The 24,363-nt window shown below is 38.5% G+C and overlaps 2 protein-coding genes across 5 annotated transcripts in view; both read right to left on the bottom strand.

Annotated features, from left to right (window-relative positions):
• KIAA0408 (KIAA0408 ortholog) overlaps positions 1-19,837 on the bottom strand; it is a 43,800-nt gene extending 23,963 nt beyond the window's left edge. Inside the window, 2 exon segments of the mRNA XM_033095544.1 lie at positions 2,709-2,963; positions 19,667-19,837. Coding sequence (XP_032951435.1) covers positions 2,709-2,843 — 135 coding nt within the window. The 5' untranslated portion in view covers positions 2,844-2,963; positions 19,667-19,837.
• Positions 19,830-24,363, bottom strand: part of SOGA3 (SOGA family member 3) — a 38,237-nt gene continuing 33,703 nt past the window's right edge. For 2 of the 4 annotated variants that reach the window (XM_033095511.1, XM_033095501.1), the window contains exons 6-7: positions 21,320-22,495; positions 19,830-19,973 (exon numbers count right to left, since the gene is read on the bottom strand). In XM_033095511.1, the coding sequence (XP_032951402.1) occupies positions 19,863-19,973; positions 21,320-22,495 (1,287 nt within the window). In that variant the 3' untranslated portion in view covers positions 19,830-19,862. The remainder of the gene's footprint in view (positions 19,974-21,319; positions 22,496-24,363) is intronic. The other 2 variants (XM_033095521.1, XM_033095531.1) reach the window with 2 other exon arrangements.

The raw sequence follows: 24,363 nt of genomic DNA on the forward strand, positions 1-24,363 counted from the left end.
AATTGCAGCCATGAATCAATTCCTTTGGCCCCTGTAAAATTATTTATACTGAACTGCTGTGGGCATTATGATTTGGGCTGACCTTGAGGATATTATAAGAAGCAACCCTCCAAAGTACCATGTTACAGCTAAGAATATTGTTGGAAGGGTCCTTTTTTTTGAGGAGTCATGGGTGAAAACAAAATTGCTTTAGCTTCAAAATCAGGGTCGGAAGTGCTATTTCTGGGAAATAAGTTTGCTTTTTGTGTTTCTGAACATTGAGAAGTATACATCTGATAATTTTTATGTTAGCTACAAGAAAGATAGAGTTGCTGCATACATTTTACATATGATCCTTCCTCTTCTCTTTATTTCATCTTTCTCTTTTTGCTTTGGCAGACTGTGCATTATGCAGAAATTTACAGGCCATTGTAAATTCTCTTGGGAACTTAAGTGAGATACAAATAAGCAAATAACATAATGTTATTGATGGAAAACAATTTATTCGGTGTAAGAGACTCTGTATTATCAGACCCAATCCTTGTCAATGGTTATCTGATCGTTCGAGCAAAGAAGATAAGCAGGAAAGATTGCAATTATTAAAAAAAAATAAATAAATAAAAAATTCCCAGGCATCTATGAACTCTCTCCAGGGTTTCTGTCTGGATTATTCCAGGTTTCAAGTGATCCAAGTATGTACGTGTCGGCTTAGCAAATGCAGTGACTGTGGACAGTGGCTGAACAGAGAATCATTAACATCTTCAGGCCTCACGCTGCATCCTCTCTCTAGATGACGCTATCCCTTGGAATCACTCAAGTTCCATGAGTGATTTCTCTTGGAAATCTACAATTCTCTGATACATGTGCTGAATCAGTTGCATCTGATTGAATATACAGAACCCAGTCATAAATTTTAAACAAATGTCTCTTGTGCTTGTGGTATAATTTTCCCCCATGGTTTGCTTTTAATTTACATTTAAAACAAATCGTCTTGTTTCTCTGTGACATGTGAGGATACTTTCCTTTTCTTTTCCTCAATCTCTTCTACTCCCAGCTTTGTAGCCTGTAAGAAGGATGTGTAAAAGGCATGTTCTCATATCCTACAAAGCTGAGAGTAGAAAATAAATATGTATTAGTATGGTAAGGGGAGTACATGCTAGTTATTCAGGTATCGAACAGCATCATCTTTGGTTCTTCTCGGTCAGCACACTATCTAAACATATTCCCTGGTTATGGAGCTGTGTACTTCAAGCAGCAAGACCTAAATGGCACCACTGCTACTGTCCGAGGAGAAGAATTACAGCCCTTCTGTCTCTTGATATAGGGAAGGGACAGTATTTCTATAACCAACTTAAGTTTAAACTATGTTTAATGCCTGTAAATTGATACGGCTAATATTTACCATGGGGGAATCTACAGAGCTGTCAGAAGAATTATTTTACAATAACATGTAACCAGGCAGATTGTTTTCGCTACATGGCTTAAACAATTGGCTAGACTAATCCTGACTCCCGTAATTACTTTGCTTGGATGCTAGAATTATCTGAGCCTACTAACTGGACCTTGCAAACCTGTGAGCGCCCATGACCCATGACTTCAGGTTTCTGACTGAAGTTGTGGATTCTGATTTGATCTAGGCACCTCCTTATTGCTCCAATCTGAGTCCTCTGGGTGGAGGAATTAAGAGCGTGAGCAACCCACATTTTTCAAACTACAGAAGGACAAGCAATGGATTATCCTTTCAATTTTTAATCATACATGAATGCCTGCCTTCTCAGCTCTATTTTAGAGGAATAGTTTAATAGCTACTATTTTTTTTCCTTGTGCATGCCAATTAGTATTTTATTCACAATGAAATAGAAGGCTGTTAATAAGAAAAAAAATATTTGCAGTACAAACACATAAAACACCAGCTCTGATGGCCTCTGAATAAAGGGCTGTGAAAATAATTGCTTTGGCAATGTGTACAAAACCATGTAAGTCAATTCCATAGATGTTACTAGAAGAAAGTAAGATAAGTATAAAATACTTTTCAGTTGGAATAAGCTTGACTATACATCAATGTAAATACTTATGGAAAATATTCCAGGCCCAACAGGCTGAGGGATAGTTAATGGGAATAAAATGACTATTTGTGTCAGTCATGGCATGTCATTTTTCATTGCACTTTTCCTAATAAATGTGCCAATAAATGTGGCATACCCTACCAGAATAAATATTATGTCCATTGCCATTTTCTGTTTGAGATATGACACTCCTTTTGATTATACTGAGTTATCGAGTATGTAATTTCCTTTAGTGGATGTCATTCATAAATCATCTCAGGAATCATCTACATTTTACTGTACAATTTTAATTTTGCTAATATGTGTTTCACCAAGTATGTCTTCCTGAAGTTTTCCTCCTGGAGCCAGTATTTGAACACTCATGCAAAATGCATACCTCACTTTTGATACCAAAGCACTCCATTCAGAAAATAATAAATTGATACACTTTAGAGTGACATTTCAAGTTCTTAATTTTCATGCAAGGTTATAAAATAAGCCTAGCCCGTATGATACCACTAGTAAGGTTATGCTATTTTTGGTCTAGTAAATGTCACTGAGACATGCATCTCTTAAGCGGAATAAAGAAAATAAAAAATAGTTTACAATACAAAACAAACTTCAACAGAATTTTCATTCTGAGCTTTACATTTTCCAATGTATGCAAAACAAATCAGCTTGTACCTCCTCTATCTTCTTCTGCATGATCTTCCATTGGCTTTCCCATTCCTTCCTTTCATTGTCAAACTGGTCCAGTAATTCCATCTTTTCCTTGTGCCAGTTAGTTTCTGTGTTCTCCCACTGCTTATGCAGGTCCATGGCAACTGTGTGAGTGTTGGTGAAGGAGTGTTCCTGCTCGTCTCTGCCTTCTCTTAACTGTTTCTTGGAAGCTTGGAGTTGTTTTATTTGAAGCAGTCTCACTTGCCTTTAAAATAAAGCCTAATATAAACATAACAAGAGAGAGTTCCAAATCCATGTGCTTTCTGGGGATCATTTTATCATTTTGTGAAGAACCATTGACATAAATAAACTACAGAAAAGCTGGGCTTAAAAGAAGAAATGACAACAATCTACTTAAGAAGAAACTAACACAGTCAAATAATAAATATTGTCCAAAGTTTTTTTGTTTTGTTTTTTCACCCTTCTGAGATCAGACAGCAAAATTATAGTGGATAAGATGGTGAAATGTAAATGAGAGATATAATTATTCCTTTAACCACTTGATCTAAACATAAAATTTTTCATGAATATCTAAGAGTAGAAGTCTGAAATTCAATTGTATGGTCACAGCTCCACAACCATGGTAGATTCTGCTGCAACAGAATTACTCCTGTTCTGATGCAGTCACATTATATATATACTTCTGTGACTTAAAGTCCTGAAACAGGGCTGGATTAGAGTCTCCATTTTATATTCAGAGTTCAAGGCCGTGCCAAATGTGATTACTGTATTAGCAAGACCCCGAATTTGGTAGTCAATCTGAGACTGAAGTATTAGCAAGAAGCCAAAATAAATCATTAAAAAATATATCATTATTTGGCTTCATCAGGGTAAAATGTAAAAGCAGCAGAACTATCCTGGGAGCCAAATGTTAAAATTTACCCATGCTCTCTTTTACCTTCTAGTAGATTATATACCGGGAACATTTAACATACTGAACACAAAGAATTGAAGAAAATATTTTGCTCAGTTCGCAGGGAAATCCTTGATCACATTAAGCAGTGAAATATTTAGATTTCTAGCATTTAGTGTATCTGTAATTAGGGTTCAAAGATGCCATTGAAAATACCAGATTAGAACTCTGTTATAAATCATCTAAACTTTCTGAGATTTAGTTTGTTTACATTAAAATGGGGCTAATCACAGAGCTGTTCAAACCATTAAATGACATGGAATGCGAAGTAGTTTGAGAAATTTGAAAAATTTCCCTATTTTTTGCTTTAAAAAATCTTGTGCTGAGTTCCACTGGAAACAATACTTATTAATAAAGTCCTATACTAGCTTTCAATGGGTAGAAAAGCATGTTTAAAATATCTGAATCTCTGTCTAAGAAGATCACGCCTATAAGAAGTCTAACTCTTCAGTTTTCTAGGCCATGACCAAAAATGCCTTAACTTAGCAGGTGGCAGCTTATGCTAATTATGAGCAAAATTCCTAAGAGTCAATAGCTGCCGGGGGTGCTGGAATTGTGGAATGAAGCCAACAGAACCAGGCAGCATGCCCCATTTTGTATTCACAGAAGACTGCTGCATATTTCATTCCCCAAATATAAAATAAACATTGAAGACTAATTTAATTTTAATCTGTCAGACTGTGTTGAACATGCATGTCCGAGTGGTAAACTATTCCAAACATAGATTTTTGAGCTGTGATCTATCAATGAATTATAATAGACTAATAAGGATAAAAATGTTAGTGCTGTATGCAGGGCTCCACTTTCAAAAACACCTTACCAGTACTGGGAACTATATTACTTTTCTTTCAAACAATTTGCTACAGACACTTTGATCATTTTTACTTATTTCTTTGGCACTCACAAAAATATGACTAATTCAGTCAAGAAAAGGAGGTAATTTCAGATTTAAGCATTAAAAATGCTATCATGTCTAATTTTATCCACTTAGCCATGCTCTCTTTCTAATCTCATTTTCCGTCCTATCATCCTTCCTTTTTTCTATCCTCCACACCTAGGAACCAGTGACCACAAGTACCTGCTATAGCAAACACAAGTTGCCACAAAATAAATATATCAATGGAGACTTGACAAAATGTAAACAGTAAAGAATATACAGAATTTTGTTTGTTTTGATGCATGCCACTGATTATCTAGTAATCTTCTAGGTTCATTTAATAACTATTCACAGGATACGCAGACAATGATTATTTTCAGAGACTGGCAGACTGCTTTAAAACTACATGTAATTAACTGTGAGCTGAAACTATCTTGCTTACCAGCAAGCATTTAACACCGAAACTTCTTAGGAAGAGTGTAATGGTTTAAGGTATCAACAGATAGCTGCAGATTTAACCAACAAAGTTATATAAAGGGAACAGGCTGATTTCAAGCTACCTGGAAAAGAGGTACTATAACAGTCTATATTTCATCCCAACAGTCTATAAACACTGGAAATATTCAGAAATCATCATCAAGTTTCTCCTACAATTACACACACAGCAAATGGCTCCAATTTTTCTTTCTATTCTTAACTTCTTGAAGTACTTCCAGACCAGGATTAAAGTTGCCAGACCCTTCTTTTTCTCACCTACCTGAAGAAGGAAAACTCTAACTCAGGCTTGCTCCTGGTAACAGGACAACACATGAATCCAGGTAATGTTCCCAAAGCAGACAGAATCCTGCACTTCATTGCAAAGGTCCAAACTCATCCCTTAAAATGGAGATGGACCAATGTATAGAACTTCCCCTTTCCAGAGCCAGAGCAATTTTGAGTGCCAGGAATTGTAATGGTTATGGATCAAAAACAAGCCTTTGAAAGAAAATTCCTATAGGGAAATATCTGTGCCAATTTTTATGGGAGGATTTATTTCACCCTCTTAACATCTCTGTCTTGTCATAAATGTCAAATGTAATACAGCTGAATATATTGCTTTCTCCTCTAAAAATAAAGTGGGGGGCGTAGAATTGCTGTGAAGATTAAGTGAGCAAGAGAAGGCTTAATAAAATGGCTAACACAGTTTGGATCATAGCAGGTGTTCAATAAATGCCTGTTTCTTGGTTTCTTCCTTTTTGTCCCTTTCTTCTTTGGTTTGTTTTTTCTTGTCTTCCTTCCCTCCCTCTTTCCTTCATCTATGCCTCTCTGTTTTTTTTCTAAAATAAAACAGATGATTTCGATATTTAATTAGAAATTTGATAGAACAAGTCTAATGTGTGAACTCTCATATTTTCAATGATTTTCCTTTGCACTCAGTGTTTTTCAAGAACTTTAAGGAAACGTGGCAAGTTAAGTATTTTGGAAAATTTTTTTGTTAGTAAAATTTTGAATACACAAATCTTACATAAAACTCCTTTTATTATAATTCTCCTTAAATATACATGTATATATATGTAAATCCAAGTAATGGGGCAACTCTGTAGAGACATAATGTTCTGTAATAAGAAGTTATGGGGTAAAGTGGTTCAGTAGATTCAAAAACTCGATTTCAGTGCTCTCTACTGATGCAAATATAAAAGTTCTCTTTGTTCCTAGTTATCATTCTTTTTTGCCCACAGATACTGGCATGTATGTGGGAGACAAGAAAGGGTTTCTGGTATCTGCACCCCTCCCCGTGTCTCTTTGACTCTCCACCTCACTTCATTCCTTTCAGAATTTCATTCAGAATAAAAATTTATTAGAGCAAGTATGAAAGGATAGAGTGAGCTGATTACTTAGTCATGCACACGTTCTTTGCCCAACAACTCTAAGCTAGCATTACATAATCCATTTAAGCTACTTACTCCCCCATCCCCAAGGCAAAAAGTCAGAACTGTGGAGTTGTGAGTGGGTTGCATAAGTATGGTGATGGGAGGAAAATAGTTCTGCTAACATTCCAGCCCTACTAGACTAAGCAACATTTTAGAGTAACATAGGGGTATACAATAAATCATTTTCATTTCCCAAATTGGTCAGGGTAACACTTCCTTGTCTGAGGGGTGCTGCATTTTTACTACTCCTTGGTCATTACCATTTCAACCTCCATGTCCCCCAGTGAAAACTGGACTTTAGTCAAACAAACGAAACAATGTTAGGGAGTTGACTTCATTGATACTTCTCTCTCTTTTGAGATTTTTTTTGTTCAGAATATTTGTTTCTTGCTCTCCTATTTCCTCTTTCTAAACAAATTACTTTTCATATAATTGAAGATTTTTCATTTGTAGGAGGCTACATATTCCAACAGGAATGCTACACACAGTAGGTACGGTCAATCTTACAATTCCTATAAGAACCATTAGCCCTGGAGATGCTTTGCTTCCCCTTAACTTAGAGGGACTAGGAATTCTCATGCCAAAACTCCTAAGAGCAACGCACCATTTGTCTCTAAGATTCTCTAGCGCTTTCTCCAGGCTATTATACATCACTTCAACTAATTAACAGACCTCATTCCTCTCCTGTTATTCACTAGCAAATGCATCTTTCCAAAGACAGCCATGATTTGATTATGTTGCAGGGCAAAGGGGGATAATTTTTATTACCATTTCTTGCTGTTTCAGCATGTTCCTTATGTTCCAATAGGGTCAAAGAGACACTACCACATGCAATTCCAAAGAAATCAATTTTGCCTTCTCATTTTATTACCTTATCCTTCCTTGTTTTCTCTCTAATTATCTACTTAAACTAGAAGACATCCAAGATACAGGTGAACTGATTTTACATCTCTTAACTTATAAAATAAAGCGCTGAAAGAAACTTTTGTCTTGAGTAAACAAATACCTGAAATAAACCAGCTTACACAGAAGATGTAGCAGGAAGGTTCCCTTTTAACTGCAGATTAACCCATTATGAATGGCATGTGGTACAACTCAAATTATAGAAACACTGACTGAGCATGCAGTGAGCACACCATCCTTTTGGATGAAACTACATTTACTTATTTTTCATTGCAATTTTCAAATACCAATCATCTCAAGGCTTGCGAGCTTCAGTTTACAAATATTAAAGTCTTCATCTTAATGAACACAACATTCTACTAAATAAATGTAGTGAAATTCCATGGTAGGCAAAGTGCTGTTCCAAGTACTGAGAGGCAGTGTTTGAAAAACAGTCTCAGAGAACGGATGGCACTGTCAGTCCAGAGTTGGGAAATCCACACACAGCAGCTGAACCCTCTTTTCCCTGAGAGTCAGTAAAATCCGTTACAAACCCCGCCCCACTGTTTTTAAGCCCAGACACAGACACTGAAACAGACAGATGTTGAAATCACCCTCCACTTAAACAATATCCGTAGTTTAAAACATGTCAGCAGCAACCCCTCTACATTTTGCCAGAATTAGTCACTTGCCTTCAAACTGCCAGAAAGAAACATACCTTTTTGCTCTGGGGAGAAATCCTATGGATGTTCGACCACTGGTCAGTCTAGCAATGGAAGGATAGCTAGTTGTTTTAAAGAGAAAAAGTCTCAGCTTGGTGAATCTTGCTTCTTTGCAAAAAACAGAAATGCAAAATAAGTCCAACCATTCAACAGAGCGGTACTGACAAGTCCCTTTGAAAACCTCACCACTTTCACAAATCAAAAAGCTGCTCAGCTCACTGTCACAGCAGCAACTGAGACGACTGTGACGTCAGTTACTCGGAGGCGGCCTTCAAGCCACCTCTTCCAACCAGAGCTTTGTAACTTTAGAGCAGCTCCTTCTCTGGGTAAACAACTCCAGGTCCAGGACATTTTTAGCTTTTATAATGGAGCTCAGTCTTTTCAAACTTGCCAAAAGTGCTGGTGGTAATATCACACAATGACAATGGCCAATTTTAGATTCCTTTTATTTAGAAAATCCAACTCCTTTTTTTATAGGCAGGAATTATCTCCTTGCATACCTCTCTCCTTCCCCTTTTTGGCCAACATCGGAATGCACTTTTCAGTGCCTTTAGAGGTTAGTGTTTGGATGTGGCAGAACAACATGTATGGCAATTACACATATGCGATCTCCAAAGATCTGTGAAACGGTATCGGACGTCTGTCTTTAAATAAAGTAGAAATGGGGCATACATAAAGACCAACCTCATAGCTCTTTATGATTCTATGACAGCTTGCTGCCTGTATCTAAGGTAACAGTGATGTCTGCTAGAGGAAATCAGAGTCCACGGGAAAGAATGATACTTATTATGGGAGGCAAACAGCCAATGAGATACCTGTGTGCTTGAGGTGTTACCTATTAGGTGTTACCTAATAGGTGTTGTGTTGAGGTGTACTGCAGCCCAAGTATATACAAGACAGGCTCCCTGAACCTTGGCCAGATGGATCTATCCTGCAAATGCTAGGAGACCTTGCCTCCCCAGCCACGTTTCCAGGTTGTGTGAGAACGTGTACATGCATCCATCTGCCCAAGTTTGGTTTAACTGATTGAAAAATATGTCTAGAGCAATTTTGTGTTTAATTCAGAAACAAGATAGATAAAGGTTTAAATAAGGTCTTATCCTCAAATCTGAAGAACTTCCTCTGTGTGGCTCTTAAAGTGTTAACGTGTTTACTTTCACATTATTTTTACCTGCTTTCAGATAAATATTTCATAGGGAGCTAAAAAGTTTAATACTAACCTGCTCATAGTAGGACTTTAGTATATGTAGGGCAATTGAATGAAATCACATTCTGACTTTTGAAAGCCTGGTATCATAATCTCTAAAACAATATCAATAATAATAGTTATTGTAATAATTGTGATTATCCATGGAGAGATGGCTCTGCAAGGCTCCGTGCTAAGTACTTTGAATGTATCTTTCTCTTAGTTCACCCCCACAGCAATTGTGTCTGTAGATATTTACCCAATCTTACTGATAAAACCGTGGTTCAGAGAGGTAAGCTATCTTGCCAAAGTTCACAGAAATAAGCTCAAGCAAAGGAGCGGGACTTCGAACCAGTTTCTCTAAATGGAGATCCTGGAATTTTGTCACAGAGACCTTGGTTTCAATTCTATCGCCACCACTTATCTGTATGAACTTTTTCTGCTTCTACCTTAAAGGGACAATTATATTTACTTCATGAGGTTATTGTAAGAGAATGAGGGGATAGTTAGTGCCAGACACACAACAAATGTTAGCTCATTTCTGTCTTCATCCTTATGAGGACAGGAGAAAGATCCTGGGGTGTGTGGGGGTGAGGCATGGGGAGGGGTTGCCCAAAGCATCTATACAGAATTATCTAGTAATTTTTCCCCTTACTCATTCTTCCACTCCAGACCTCTTAATTTCCACGTGTCCTTAGTAAATCAAATTAAGACTGTTTTCTAAATCCTATCAGAACCTGAGATAATATGTGCTAAGTTATAGGAGAAATTATGTTGGGCTATACTCTATATTGTCACTCAATAGCACCTATTTCAACGCACCTTTTCGTGGATGCCCCCATAATTATTTATTGTGGGTGCTTCATCTGCTTCTTGTCATGGTAAAGCTGAACTTGAGTTACATATAGAATCAACAACTAGGGAAAGACTTTGACAAGAACTTCACACCAAGTCTACCACTTCGTATAGTATTTACCAACATTTTGTGTTGTGACATTTTATATATACTAGCTAAAATTTCCATGCTATATTTCATACCCAAAAGAAACAAAGTAACACAATTAGATGACAGCATAGAAAGGTGATAAATATTCAGCACAGGTGTTCTGAAACTTTCCACTAAAAACTTTGTTTTAAGAAAAGTTCCCACTGTTATATACATAAAATGAATGGATTTAAAAGACTGATGCTGGTGTAATTAGCCCTACGGTGATATTAAGACATCTTGAATTGCCTGACATTTTCAAGCAGGTGTCAGAATGGCTGAAAAACTTTGGGGGGAGAATGCAATTTGTTAAATAATCCAGGTTACTTATAAACCATTTAAATATTTAAACCTTTGGATTTGAAATTGACCCAAATTATTGCTCTATGTATTGCAGAGAATTTGGAAAAAATCATTTATATCTGATGACATACATACTTCGATATACCACAAATATGTGAAGAAGTGTATATAATACTTAATGTAAAGTAAACGTTGAAACACCAGCTGCTGTCAAGAAACAAAACAAAAATCTTGGAAAAGATCTGAAAAGATCTGTATGAATAATGATATTAAGTGACAAACTAAAACATTTTGAAAAGGGTGAAAGAGGAATACTGAATACATCAATGTCACTAGCAGGTGTTTCCAGACTTACAGAATTTTAGAGCCAGAAAGAACCTCAGGAATCATCTAGCCAATCTTCTCATTTTACAGCTGAGGAAAGAGACCGTGATGTTAAGTCACTTGCTCAAGTTCACAGAGCCATTTACTAACAATGCCAGGAATAGAATCCAGGTCTTCTCATTCCTGGTGGAGTTTAAAATTCCTAGGCATTCAAGGGAATAGAATCCAGGGATAAGAGTTCTGGGCATGAGAAGAATTCAGCTTTCTTCTAAGTACAAATGAGGAAGATGATACTCCCTCTTCCAAGTATAACACAGGAGTCAGATAGCAGAGTATTTATCTTGATGGCTGTTTATCTAAAGAGACTTGTGTCCGTAGACAATATAAATTCTGAGTCAAAATACAAAGACAAAAGGATTTTAACTTAGTGGTTGGAAAAAATCTGGGAATGAACACACCAACTTTGCTTATAGCATGCCAGTACACACTTTATAGGTTTTTGTCTGAAGGATGATTTTGAAGCATCACAAAGCAGTTATTTATTTAATCTATGGTATGACAACCCTGGGTATGTATGAGACTGGGAGGCTTCTGACTTCTTTCTTGTATAATTTTTCAGTCCCTTCTTCTTTTACTCTTTAAACTTATTTAGCAGTAAAGGGGGTATCATATTCTTAGTCTCACTGGGAAGGAAATGGTAAAAATTGGAAAAGTGATGACTGAAAAACTGGACTCATTTTTATGCATATTAAAATCTAGAAGCTATTATAGGTGACCTATATTTAAAACAATCCTCTTTCTAGAGTAATGTTGGCCTTTTGCAATTTTCAAAGTACTTTACAATACATGATTTCAGTTGTTTAGTAGATCTCTCTTGAGTTTTAAATTCTCTTCCATTCCTCGGTAGAGGTCTTGGACACTCTGATTAACATTCCATTTAAAAAACATCTTAGGCACATACTCTGGCCAGGTGTATTGTTAGATCCTGCGCATTGAAAGGAAGGAAGACAAATCCTTGTCCTCAACCAGCTTGGTCAACTCTGAGGATCCCTGAAATGTGACCTGCAGCATGACCTACACATCCTGAGCAGTCCACTACCTAGAAATGAATTTATAAACAAACGTGGAGAGGCTCTCCTGGTAGTTCCCACAGCATTCCACCAAGGGGGCCACAGTATAGTGGTACTCTCATCCTCGGCTGCACACTGCACTCACGCAGAGAATTGTTTAAAAAATTACAGAAGCTGGAACTTTCCCCTAGACTTTCTGAATGAGACTATACAGTGGTAAGGCCTGGGTTTCTTAGTTTTTATAAAGTTCCACAGCTGGTGCTGCAAATTTGGTCCTGTGTTTGTTGAGTTCTGGAATGACAGAGGTTGGACTCTGTGTTAGTAGAAGTACTATGATTCTGATACTTATAAGAATCTGGTTTGGGTTATGAAATTATGAGAGTCACACACAGAGTGTTTATTATCCATAGAAGTTACAGATTTAGAATGTTGTTTTTCAGCTAACATGCTATTTTCCCAATGCTGGATGTTTCCCCCCTAGAATCATGGGATGTTGGCTCTCTCTTCTATTCTGAGGGCTGGTGACATGTCAACAGATTTTTTTTAGCCAAGCAGATCTGTCATGGGGCTTATGTACAGGCATTTCCAGATGACAGAAACATTCAAAAGAAACCATTTCAAAACTGTCTGTTATTTTTAAGAACTGGTCTGTATTCTGAAGAAACAAAACACTTTAGAAATGTGGGCTATTTAAAATTAGAAACAGATCTTCCTTACGGTTTTCAAATTTGTTTTTAACATGTCATTATGTTATTTCCAGATTCTTGACTTGGGAGATGTTGATAATGACGACAACGAAATGTAAATAAAGGGACTGTTCTAAGGCTGCCTCTTCTTCCAGAAAGGGGCCCTGGGAATGCCTGCCGACCACAAGGGGGCCACCCTGAGTCACTTCTCTGTTAGGAAGTTCAAGCAGAAAAGCAGGGCTAGGAGAGGCCACTTAGTATAAATCAAAGGACACAGGAATTAATCCCTGCTCTCCCCCACCTCGTGCCCTTAGAGAGTTGCTAGCCCACCTATATCTTCTACCAGAAATGTTAATACTGTTCTCACCATTAGGCGACAGCATTATATTTTCAGTAATTGTCTAATCAAATGCAATTGACAGAAGAAGCAATTACTGGCTAGTCACACCTTGGCACAGAAAAGAACAACAGTTAGCACATAGAAAAGACTGGAAGGAATAAGTCAATACAGGTAAGCTTTGATTGGAGCTCAGGAAAAGAATTTGTTTTATTTATAGAGCATAGAGTGGGGAGAGGTAGGGGAGATCAGAATGACGAAACGTAGGAGTGTGTGCTAGACTTTGAGGGGTTAAAAGAAAGGTGGCATCGTGATGTGAGAAGGCTCAAGTGAAAGGTCTGGAGATGAGGGTACAGAAGGAAGGCTCAAAGTCGCACTTCAGTGTAGACAGGCCACTCTGAACTGAGGACTTCTTCAGAGCCAGCCAGACCCGTTCTCCACACCACAGGCTCTCAAAACACAATACCTGGATGCTATCTGTGCTTGGCCCACATGCTATTCTTTTGTTGTTGTTGCTACCGAAATATTTTGAACAGTAAGATTCCTATAACTTCATTCTTTATCTACGTTGAACCCACCCTGCTATTTTGAATCCATCTGTTTTCTGCAAATATCAGTGCTTCAAATAGCTACTTATGAATCAATTACATTCCCTCTAAAATGAGTATGGCCAGAGACATGAGTTTGTCCTCCCACTGGCTTTCTCACCTCAAGATTTGCGAGGTCCAGGGCTGGGGATCCTCGCTTTTTTTCAATTATCTCCTTTGGCTGCTTCACTGTGGCTTTTTCCATATATGGAATCTAAGCAGAGTAACGCTAAGATGCTGGTACCTTGCAGATACTAACTCGCAGATACACATTTGGAAGTCACCTAAAATCCAGAGGAAATTAATTTGGCTGACTTGTCATGTTCAACTCTCCTTCCGAAGTTCTAAGTGAGCGATCTAGGCTGACACAGGATGTTCTATTTAAAAAATCTAACACTGTTTTATCTGTCCAGGAGTGAACGACACAGAGGGAATGACATGGATTGTGCAAAAATTGCACATAACCATGAAAATCATGAAAAAGAAGAAAGGGAATTATAAACTAGACACTAAACCAAATTTTCCAACTAAGAAAAGACTCTATAAGGTTTTTGTTTTTTTTAAAAGCTCTTAAATTCTCTTCCCTTACTAAATCATTTGAAGCAAGTGGGCAAACTGGTGAGCTTCTCTCTGCTCTCACATTCTCAAAATTTTCAAAGGCCTATGTTAATGCAGGCACTTTCAACATGAATGTAAAGAGCTGACTTGCTGACTTAAAGGTACATTGTGAAGGACAGCCTCCGAAAGGTACAAATATTGCTTGCCAGCCTTCAAGAATCACTTCTGCATTTTATTTGTTAACACAAATGAATAAGCAGTTCAATTCAAAACAGTCAGAAGAGACTACAGAAAATAAACATGTAAACCTCATGTATTCAGAATTGATAACTTCCTGAGCTCCATCTCTGGAGTGTGTAGTATATATAAAGTTCCCGAAAGAGTTGCACCATTCCTGAATACTTTAGGGACGTTTTGCCATTTTGTGAAATGAGTCAGTGTTCTAAACTTTTCTGAAAGATTCTAGTTTTTCAGCTGTGCAGTCCTCCAATTTGCTGTTTATTTAATTTTTATTTTGGTACAAGACAAAAACATTTAATTATTTTTCTAAAAATGTACTGAAAATCTAAAAGAAAAATCACCAAAAAAAAAAGTAAAATAATATGAACTGGGCTTGAAATACCCTAAGCAGGAATTTTGGTTTAGAAAACATTCAAAGAAACATTCTAATAAACAAGTCAATAAAGTTACATGAATATTTTTCAAAAGACTGAATAATTGCTAGAAACCACTGATTATATATTCTTATATCATAGTACATTGTAGGAATTTATAAAATTGTGCAGTTTTATTTTGAGGTGTTAGGCTTTGATGGTACCCTATTTTGAAAAATGGTTATAGGAAAAGTCATACATCTATGAACTAAAAAACCTTTTATAATTATAACAATGAAATTGTTATAAGGAAATGTAACAAATGTAAATAATCCAGAAATGTCAATTCCTTTGAGTTTATTAGCATAAACATGTGAGATATAAAATGAGGCTCCTTAGGGCAATACAGCCTGCCTTCACCGTGGGCAGTGAGAGATGGGAGATTCCTCAAATTTCTCCGTATTTTTAAGAGATGAGGGTCATACTTGCTGCTCCTCGTCTCTGTTCACGTGAGGTTATAACAGTACTCTACTTGAAAGTTGTTCTTGGAAGTGTTTAAAAAATTGTCCACAACTTTACCAGGACAGCCACGGAATTACTTTAAAACTGCGACTAAGTACTTTAGAGTGAGTCTCTAAGCAGAAAAGGTGTGGACTAAAATGTATTTACTAAGTTAAATGGAAAGGACCTTTAGAGATTCTACGATTTTGCATGCACTTCTAGAATGGCCAACATTGAAAACAGCTACCACTATGCCCCCCTCTCCCAAGTGATCAACACAAAAGCACTGTTTAGAAGTACTTGGTATGTTACCACATTCATTAGTCACTACGAAGGGTTTCCTACCATGTACAGGCCATAAAGCTTACTCTGGGTGAGTTTCCCTCTGAAATTCTGTGAGTCGGCTATTGAGAATACCAGGACCTACTCAGGAAATGTTAGTTTTGTCAAAATGCGTACGCAATCACTTCACCTCCAAAAAGCTAAATCAAAATTGCAAACGTAGAATCAAAACTATCTTTCATTAGACCTAACTGGTTTATAACTAGGGTTTAAGCAGTAGAGTCTTCACAAATACTCTTTCTGAACTGTACCAAATCCCAGTAGTTTAATAACAGTCAATTTTTTCACTTTCTGATATTATCCTCCACTTTCTCTTTAATCCTTATGTTCAATTATGGCATCTGTCCCAAAGCACGACTCTACCAGCTGAAAGTGGCTGTAGTTCTCTAAGAATATAGCTACAAACACTCCATGAATAGTTGAAGTTAAGGCAGAGCTACCAAACTGACATTCCAAACTTCACTGGCAGCTGATTAAACAACTGTATCCCACTCTACCACACAAATTGAAATGAAGGTTGGGGAATGCAGGCCAATACACATTCCAGGCTCAGCACTGAATTTTCCTTTGTTTTATGAGTTTGAGTCAGTTATGCTTAAAAATAGCCAACTGAATTCCTTTTTTCTTAAATTAGGCCAAATTACCAAAGACACTCCTTCCTATGCCCAAGAATGTGCATGTGAGGGAATTTTCTACAAGGTTAGTTTGTTTGGATTTATTTTCAGCACGATGTTTAAATAGCACAGCTTCAAATGAGCAAATAGGATTCTTTGTATCAATAATTGGAGAATTTTGCTTTCTTGATGAACAAAGCCTGGGTGTTCCTCTTTTAGAACTAGCTTTCTACAACAGAGATAACGCCAGTACTAGGCTCAAAGGAGAAAGGGAAGAAGATACTAGAACCTTTCTGAGGTGGTGGGCACCATCTTTGTTAACTTCTTTTCTCAAGTCTATGTCCTGTGGTGTAAGGAAGAGATGTATCCTAGATCCTGAATGCAAAACAGCCTGAAGCTCCCTGGGAACAGCCAACTGACAAGGACACTGCGTGCCTGCTGGCAGTCTGCTGAGACCCCCTCCCAACTACTGGTCCCCAGCAGTCCTGAGACAGAGGCGGGTCTGAATTCCTCAACACTGGAGGTAGCTCTCCTGGTACCCCATAGTGTGGCAGAGGTGTGTACACACACGTGGGTACAAACTGGGAAGCCTGCTACGCAGTGGGTAGAGCAGAGCTTCCCTGGACTTCCACTATACAGGAAAGTTGCCTCACTAACTTCAGAGAAGCTGTCAGTGACCCCGAACCCCCCAGAATCTTTGAGCAGCAGCCACGTCAGTCCTGTTTCCCCTCCCCACTATCTTATGGGAGTTTCACGTATGGAGAGCCTGAATGGAGTCCAAGATGCTCATGAAATTCTTCTAGAAAATCAATGCCTTAGGAGTTCATAGGTAAGGTTAATATCCTTGTTGCCAGAATGACCTTAATAACTAATAAGAGATCTGAAGATGAGGCTGGTATTTCAATTAGCCCAGACCTCCCTTGTTCAGCCAATTTTAGCGTTTCCAATTCAGGTCACAAGATACTGTTGGGTATGTGCACCACCTCTGCATATATTTATGGTATCATTTCGTCCCAGAATGCCTACGAATTTTATTGGGTTTTCTTAGGAAAATCTAACATGTCATCAGGAGTCCAATAAATAGTAAGTTAAAATCACAAGGCTTTTTTTATTTTTGCAATTCAGTAAGAGTACGTGTTAGTTAGGTGTTTACATTCCTGTCCTGTTCAATCAACCAGTCAAGGGCTTGAAAAGAGTAGAAACTGTACCCCCCTTTCCTCTATACTGAACATAGTAGCTACTTCAGAATGTTTGCTACACAGACCAAGGATCCCTGCTCTATCCTTTTACTCCATTCTCACATCTCTCGTGTATGCTGTTTCCCACCTTGGTTTGGAAGGTAGAGTCAGTTGGCATTCATCATTCTTGGTGGACTTCTGGATACCATATGCTCTCTTTTGATAAACATGGGGAAGCTCTGTGACAGAGATAACTACATAATGACAAAGCAGTGGACTGTCAACGTGTGTGTGTGGGATCATCTGGAGACTTTAATTCAGGGTGCACATGTGCCTGGATCTCCGTGTGTGTGTGTGTGTGTGTGTGTGTGTGTGTGTGTGTGACCCTGTATATACATTATTCATCTTGGTTCTCCTTTCTGTCATGTGTTATTCCTACTTGTCTTCTCTGACGTTGTTGATTTTGAGAACCTATATTAATGAAAGGACAGTTTTCTAACGTTATCACAGTGTGAAAATAGAACTGTTTTGTCATGGCTAAGGCTGTATGACAAAGGTGGAAATGCTCTAGAGAGGATTTGCACATTCACTGAATGGCTGGAACTTTATGGTCTATTCAAACCAAGACAACTGATGATTCTATAAAGCTAGTATCACACAGTTTACTGTAAACTTGGTATAGGCTGCATATACATATTTCAGATAATCCAAACATCTAAAGCAGTGGTTCTGAGGAGTTTTAAAAAATATAAACGTCTGCGTCCATACACTGAGTTTAGTGTTAGACAGGGCCTCAATCTGGAAAACATCCCAGGAATTCGGATGTGCAGCTAGGGTTGAGAACCACCATTCTGGATATTTAGCTGTTGATTCCTCTCATGATACAGGAAGGTAAAATTCTGAAGTGAGTTTCTTAAAGCCACACAGGGTAGTGAATATCCATGATACTTCTGAAGTAAACAAGTGCACTGTATCTCACATTTTCTCACAGAGACAATATTAGCAATTTGGGCAGGACAATTCTTTGAAATTCTAACTTCTTTCCTCTAAATGCCAATAGAGCTTCTTAGCCATGTGACAACCCACACCACCTCCACATACTTCCAAATGCTCCAAAGGTAGCTGAGACTCACTGCTTAGCTGGGTATATCTGGCTCCCAAGGAAATAAACATTTCAGATAAATTTTGGCCCTCAAACATTTACTTTCAGTTCTTTTGCCTAAATGATTCCTCTGAGATGTTGGCCTGGAGACTTATCAAAGATCTAACAGATAGATTTAGGTTTTTTAAAGTGATTCCTTTCCCTGAGATAAAATTTTTAAGTAAGTAAATGCTTGAATAATTGATTAAATAGAGCACTTATGCTCTTCCATTCCTTTTTGTCATGAAGTTCTAGAACGTCTTGGGTATATAGTGACAGATTCCAACTGTTGGTTAACCACTCCTCACATCTTTCCAAAACAAAATGAAACAAAAGCAAAGAGAGAGAAAAAAATGAGATTAAGAACAGTTATTTTAAACTGAATTTTCAACTATTGTTTCCTTTTTTTTTTCTTTTTTTAAAATTAATACTCAAAGGGAAATCGAGGTTTTGGGGCATGAGGTCACAAAATTCTGTCACCAGTACTTTTATAGTAGAACAAAGATTTTCCACATATTATTCTTCATGCTGAGATGCAAGATACTTCACTTTTCAACAGATTTTCATATCCACCAACCAATCTGAGAGTATTTCCAAGTATGTGACTTTGAGTGCAAGGATTTCTGAATCTTGGGTGGCACCGGTGCATTCGAGAGAATGAATATTCTGAAACACTTCACGTACTCTATTTCTAGCATCCTTCCTGCTCTGGAGGCAGTTCTGTGTGACAATATATTATAGAAGAGTGGGCTCCAGGTAACAAATTTGATTAGAAATGCTGGTTTGGTTGAAAGCTGGTCAAATGCAGTAGGATGGGGATAATTATTTTCTCAATGAACTAAGGCCAAATCCACACTTACGCTTCCAAACACATCTCTTTAGACAGAACACCAACAGTATCGCAACCAATTACTTAGTTTCCATTAGGGTCACATTTCATTCATTCACCAAAATTTTCATAGACATTTATTGAATATCAAAATTATCTTGTGATTCTGATGTAGCAAAGCTAGTTTACAAACCTATATATTTTTTGAAAATGTGCCCAAGCTTTTGAATTATCATAATATTCAACTACTGAGAAATAATTGAGATTTAGCCAATTTTTACAGTCATTCTGCCAATTATTTATCAAGAAGAAAACAAAGATGTAAAAGACAGAAGTAAAAATTAAAATGATTTTTATATAAAAAACTCACAATTACTTCCTTACCTGAAATAGTGTAGTGCTTGGGCTTCTTACTGAATTTGGTAGTGGTAAGATGGGTCTTTTTAAAGAAATAAGCAGTCTTCAGTGTTTTCATAGCATTGGTTACTACAGAAATTATACTTCTTTTACTTCTTGTCTTGAAGGGTGAACAAAATAAACAAACTGAAAATACTACAATGAATGGTAAATGATGAAAGATTTACAGTACAAAAAACAGTGTAAAAAGGAAGACAAGTTTAAATATTGTTGTGTAAGAAAGTGATGAAAATAATACAAGAATGAGAATAAGTAAAATGATAGGCTGGAACATCTGGGAAAGTAAATGCAAAGACAAAGAGAAAAGTTAATTAATAATAATTTTAGAAATTATATTAACTAATCTAAGCATTTATTCAACTTCAGATAAAGCAGAACCCTCCCTTAATCCTCTATTTACCAAATCTGAAAGCTTATTATTATACACTGTGCTTTCACTCACTCTGATTCTCCCCAAAGGTATAACTGAAAAACCACATGCTCAAAGTATCCAAAAACGCTGCAATAAAAAAACTAAAAACCAGTTATTTGCCATAATAAGTAGAAGAAACTAAGCTTCAACATTTAAAAATCCAACAAGTTTTATCGTACTGTTTTTGTTTTTTTCATAGCAAAGCAGAGCAACATGCAAGCTCAATAAGCGACAGGGTTGCAATTTTCCTAGTTGTGACTAACAGGCAGTTAATCTAATGTCAGTAGTGCTTCTGTGTAAAAACTGATATTTAAATTTAAACCTCTTGCATGCTGTTGTACTTCTGCAGGTTTTCCAATAGATACAGGACACCAGGCTGGCTAGAGGGGATAGCATTGCCTGTTTTATTTTATAAATTATCTCTAACAAAATACACTGGTCTTTGGCCACCATACCTGGCTAGAGCAGCTCAGTCCAGTTCATCAGGTGTGCGTCTACAATTTAGGATGAAGGAAAAATGCTGGTTTTCCCTGTTCGGGAATAGTGATTACTATTTCTCTGAATTAGTGTTTTCCTAAAACTAAAGTATAACACTACTTCTGCAGTCCTGAGATTCTCCTCTACAGAGCTGACAGTGATATTTTCTAGAAATAGTGATCATGTTACTTCAATTTGTGGTTAAGGAGTGACATCCCTTTATTCTTTTTGCTAGGGCCCTAGACACAATACATCTCTCTCTATTGCTGGTTCTACATTTAACAATTATTTTAAACTCAATTTGAATCTTGTTTCAAAAACAGCAAATCAACAATTGAAGATTCCTACTCAGGATGTTCTTGCAGCTCAAACTACTAGAATCAGTAGAGCAAAATTGAAAATGTCGACCTTTGATACTCATCATCATCATCTTAGTAATCATTCAATCTTCACACAAAAACTGGTGGGGGGAGGGGGCGTTACATTTCTCTTAAAAAAAAAAAACAAACAGAAATAGTTACTAAGTGACTGGTTGACAAAAACCCTCAGGCCTGAAGGAGGGCAGTGTGGAAGAACAGGTGCGCTGTGGGGTCCCAAGCCCAGCTAGGCTCCGAGCTGGGACCCCCCTAAAGCGGGGCATGGAGGCCGGCGCGCGGAGACGCCCCACCAGGGACCTCCGCTCTGCCGTCCAGCCTCGCCCTCACCGTGGCTCGCAATAAGCAGAACTGTACCTGACTCACGGATATGGGCTCCTCGGCGCCGCGGTCGTCCGCAGACTTGGGCACCTCGAGGCGGTCGATGAAGGTCTGAAGCTCCTTGCGGAAGGCCTTCATCTGCGCGTTGATTCGGTAGAGCAGCTCGTGCTCGCGGATGCGGCTGCCGTCGTCCTCCTCGTCCATCAGTCCGAACAGGTCCCCGTTGGCCACGTAGATGCGCGCCTCGGTGATGATGGTGCTCGTGTCGGCGATGAGCCGGTCGATGGTCTTGCCCAGGCGCTCGGCCTCGGAGCGGATGTCCTTCATCTGCTGGCGGTCGGAGAAGCTCTTGGGCCAGGGCCCGGGTGCGGGGTAGAAGGAGCGGGTGGGCGTGAGGCAGCGGATGTTGCGCACCTCCTCCGAGTCGCTCTCACCTCCGATGGGCCCTTCGCGCTTGCGGTGCGGCGGCCGCGAGTCGTCATCGCTCTCCTTCTTGCCTGCGTCGCTCTCTGCGTCGCTGTCGCGGGGGCTGCCGCGGATGCCCAGGTGCGAGGCCAGGTCGTAGCGCTGCATGTTGGACATGAGCACGCGGTTCTCGTACTGCAGCTGCATGACCTTGCCGCTCAGTTCGTTGATCTGCAGGCGCGCTGCCTTCAGCTCCTCCTGCAGGGCCTCGGTTTTGGCGCTGTCGTGGTGCCGCGTGCTGTCGTGGCCGCCCGACTTGTACTTGTACTTGTTGAGCTCCGCCGTGATGCGCTTGTTCTGCTCCTCCAGGTCGGCCACGTTCCTGCGCAGCAGCTCCGTCTCATCCTCCACCAGCTGCAGGTGCTGCCGCAGCTCCGACAGGGACTCGCTCTGCTCCCGCATGAGGGGGTTGGCCGAGCCGTTGAAGTCATCACCCCTCAGGTCCTCCAGTTCCGCCTTCAGGCCTCTGTTTTCCACCTCTAGTTCGACGATTTTCCTGCCCAGGATGTTGGCTTCTTCCTCCACCAGCCTCAGCCGTAGCTTGAGTTCAGCTTCCCTGGTGCTGGGAGGGCCCCCGGCTTCTCCTTTGGGCAAAGGACTGTCCAGATCCCCGTAAAAGGATCTGTACTTCTGGAGTTCGTGTTCGAATCTGTCCTTTTCTTTATCAATCTTGGCCATTTTCTTTCTCATCAAAGCAGCTTCTTCTTTCACGAACTGCAGCTGGCATTTCAGATCTTCGTTGTCCTCCTCATTTGGGAAAAGAGGGGCAGAGGACCGGAGATCATTTTTATGTCAATCAAGAAAACAACCAAAAATGGACACCTGTGCAAATTATTATTATTATTATTTTGTAATTAAGATTTAATGAGAGATAGGGAGAAAGAGAAAGAAGTAGATGCTTTGTATTTTCTCTAAGTCATTTAAATTCTTTGGCAAATAAAAGATTAGGATAATATTACATGCTGGAAATACATGAGAAAAGAATATAAAAAGAGAAAAATGGTGGTCATTGCTATTCAGAGATTATTATATGTTGTAAAGGCACATACATAACTCTTTGGTTATCATTTCAACAACGTTCATTTTGTTTGTTTTCTTTTTTTATGTGGTTGGAATTCCCCCTGGCTGTAATAAATATGAAACCTATTCCCTGGAAGGAACATGTGGTTAATATGCACTCACTGCCATTTATTGAACACTGACTCTCAGCCAGATTCTATAAAGTTCTTTACACACAGGACCTCATTTAGTGTTCAGAGTAAACTTATGAGTAGTTATTAAAATGTGTGCTTTAAAAATGTTCAGTAACTTGTGAAAGGTTACACAGCTGCTAGGTAGCAAACGACAAAGGTGAAATTAAATTCAGTTTCGTCTGACACTAAGGCTCAGGCTCGTGATCACTCTGCCATACAGAAATTGCTCTCCATCTTTATTCAAGGGAGAATTGTTTTTAAAGGCCTTTTAAGTAGGGGAAGTTTTAACTGGAATGGCCCACCTAAGGAGAAACTGTCAGCTCTTCCATCTAGATCACCCTTAGAATAGGATGTACCCCCATTAGTCTGAAATGGATAGAGTTGGTTCTGCCTGGTAAAAGAATGTTGGAGTAGATCCTATAGAAGTTCTCACACATTCTTAGGAGAACCTTTAAACCCTAATCATTAACTAAACTGAAAAGTACAAACATGTTCATGGATTGGAAGAATCAACATAGTTAAAATGGCCATATTTCCCAAAGCAATATAAGATTTAATGCAATCCCTATCAAAATCCCAATATCATTATTTAAAGAAATAGAACAAAAAAATCATCAGATTTGTATGGAACCACAAAAGACCCCGAATAGCCAAAGCAATCCTAAGAAAAAAGAATAATGCTGGAGGTATCACCCTTCCTGACTTCAAGTTGTACTACAGGGCAACAATAATCAAAACGGAATTGGCAGAAAAACAAACACACAGACCAATGGAATAGAATTGGGAACCCAGAAATAAGCCCACATAAATATGGACAGATAGTTTTCAACAAAGAAGCCAAAAACATACAATAGAGAAAAGACAGCCTTTTCAATAAACGGTGCTGGGAGAACTGGAAAGCCAGGTGCAAAAGAATGAAACTGGACTGCTGTCACCATGCACCAAAATTAGTTCAAAATGGATCAAAGACCTAAACATAAGACCTGAAACAATAAAGTGCATAGAAGAAAACATAGGGTACTAAACTTATGGACCTTGGGTTCAAAGAGCATTTTATGAATTTGACTCCAAAGGCCAGGCAAGTAAAAGCTAAAATAAATGAATGGGATGATATCAAACTTAAAAGCATCTACACAGCAAAAGAAACCATCAACAAAATAAAGAGGCAACCAATTGAATGGGAGAAGATTTTGCAAACAGTGCCTCCAATAAGGGGCTAATACACAAAATATACAAGGAATTCATACAACCCAACAACAAAAAAACAAACAACCCAATTGAAAAATGGGTAGAGGACCTGAAGAGACATTTCTCCAAAGAGGACATACAAATGGCAAATAGACATATGAAAAAATGCTCAACATCACTAATCATCAGAGAAATGGAAATAAAAACCACAATGAGATATCACCTCATCCCAGT

Source organism: Rhinolophus ferrumequinum, chromosome 3 (assembly GCF_004115265.2).
Source record: "Rhinolophus ferrumequinum isolate MPI-CBG mRhiFer1 chromosome 3, mRhiFer1_v1.p, whole genome shotgun sequence".
NCBI lineage: Eukaryota > Metazoa > Chordata > Mammalia > Chiroptera > Rhinolophidae > Rhinolophus > Rhinolophus ferrumequinum.